The sequence below is a fragment of the Egretta garzetta genome, unplaced genomic scaffold (assembly GCF_000687185.1).
Source record: "Egretta garzetta isolate BGI_Z169 unplaced genomic scaffold, ASM68718v1 scaffold975, whole genome shotgun sequence".
Classification (NCBI taxonomy): Eukaryota; Metazoa; Chordata; class Aves; order Pelecaniformes; family Ardeidae; genus Egretta; species Egretta garzetta.
The window spans coordinates 312,652-313,204 of NW_009259633.1; the positions used below are offsets into that span (position 1 = coordinate 312,652).

The 553-nt window shown below is 67.5% G+C and overlaps 1 protein-coding gene across 1 annotated transcript in view; it reads right to left on the reverse strand.

The window, feature by feature from the left end:
• The window catches only part of SERINC4 (serine incorporator 4), a 7,413-nt gene that overhangs the window by 4,510 nt on the left and 2,350 nt on the right, over window positions 1–553 (reverse strand). Inside the window, exons 4-5 of the mRNA XM_035893982.1 lie at window positions 417–525; window positions 59–154 (exon numbers count right to left, since the gene is read on the reverse strand). Of these exons, the coding sequence (XP_035749875.1) occupies window positions 59–154; window positions 417–525 (205 nt within the window). The remainder of the gene's footprint in view (window positions 1–58; window positions 155–416; window positions 526–553) is intronic.

Consider the following 553-nt stretch of genomic DNA (forward strand, 5'->3'; position numbering starts at 1 on the left):
GAGATGGATGCGTGCCCTGGGGCAGGGGGGGCTGCTGGCGGCAGGCAGGAGCACCCACCTCTCTCTGGGGGACGGCTGGACAGTGCCGAGAAGGTGAGGTACATCACGTAGCAGCTGATGATTGAGGACTGCAGCAGCCCTGACCGCGGCTGCTCTGCAAGGATAGGGTCGGAGGTGTTGCTGGAGCCCCACGAGCTGGTGGATGGGCTCTGCGCGGGCCCCAGGCAGCCCCCTCCCGCCGCTCCCCTGCCCAACAGCCGAGGCACAGGGGGGGCCAGCAGGAGCCCTGGGGAGCTGGGTCCTCCCCAGGTGCCTGAGCACTTGCCCTGAGCTGGGAGCCCACAGCAGCCCTCCCCAGCCCCAGGACACAACCAGCCCTGCAATGCGGCGGCCGTGCTGTGCCATGCCGTACTCACTGAGCCGCACACAGGGCGTGATGGAGATGAAGGACATGATGCCGCAGAGGCTGCCGTTGACAGTGAGCAGCGCCTTGTTGAGGTGGCAGGCGGCCGGGTGGGTGTAGTACTTGTAGAGGAAGGAGAAGGCAGCGGAG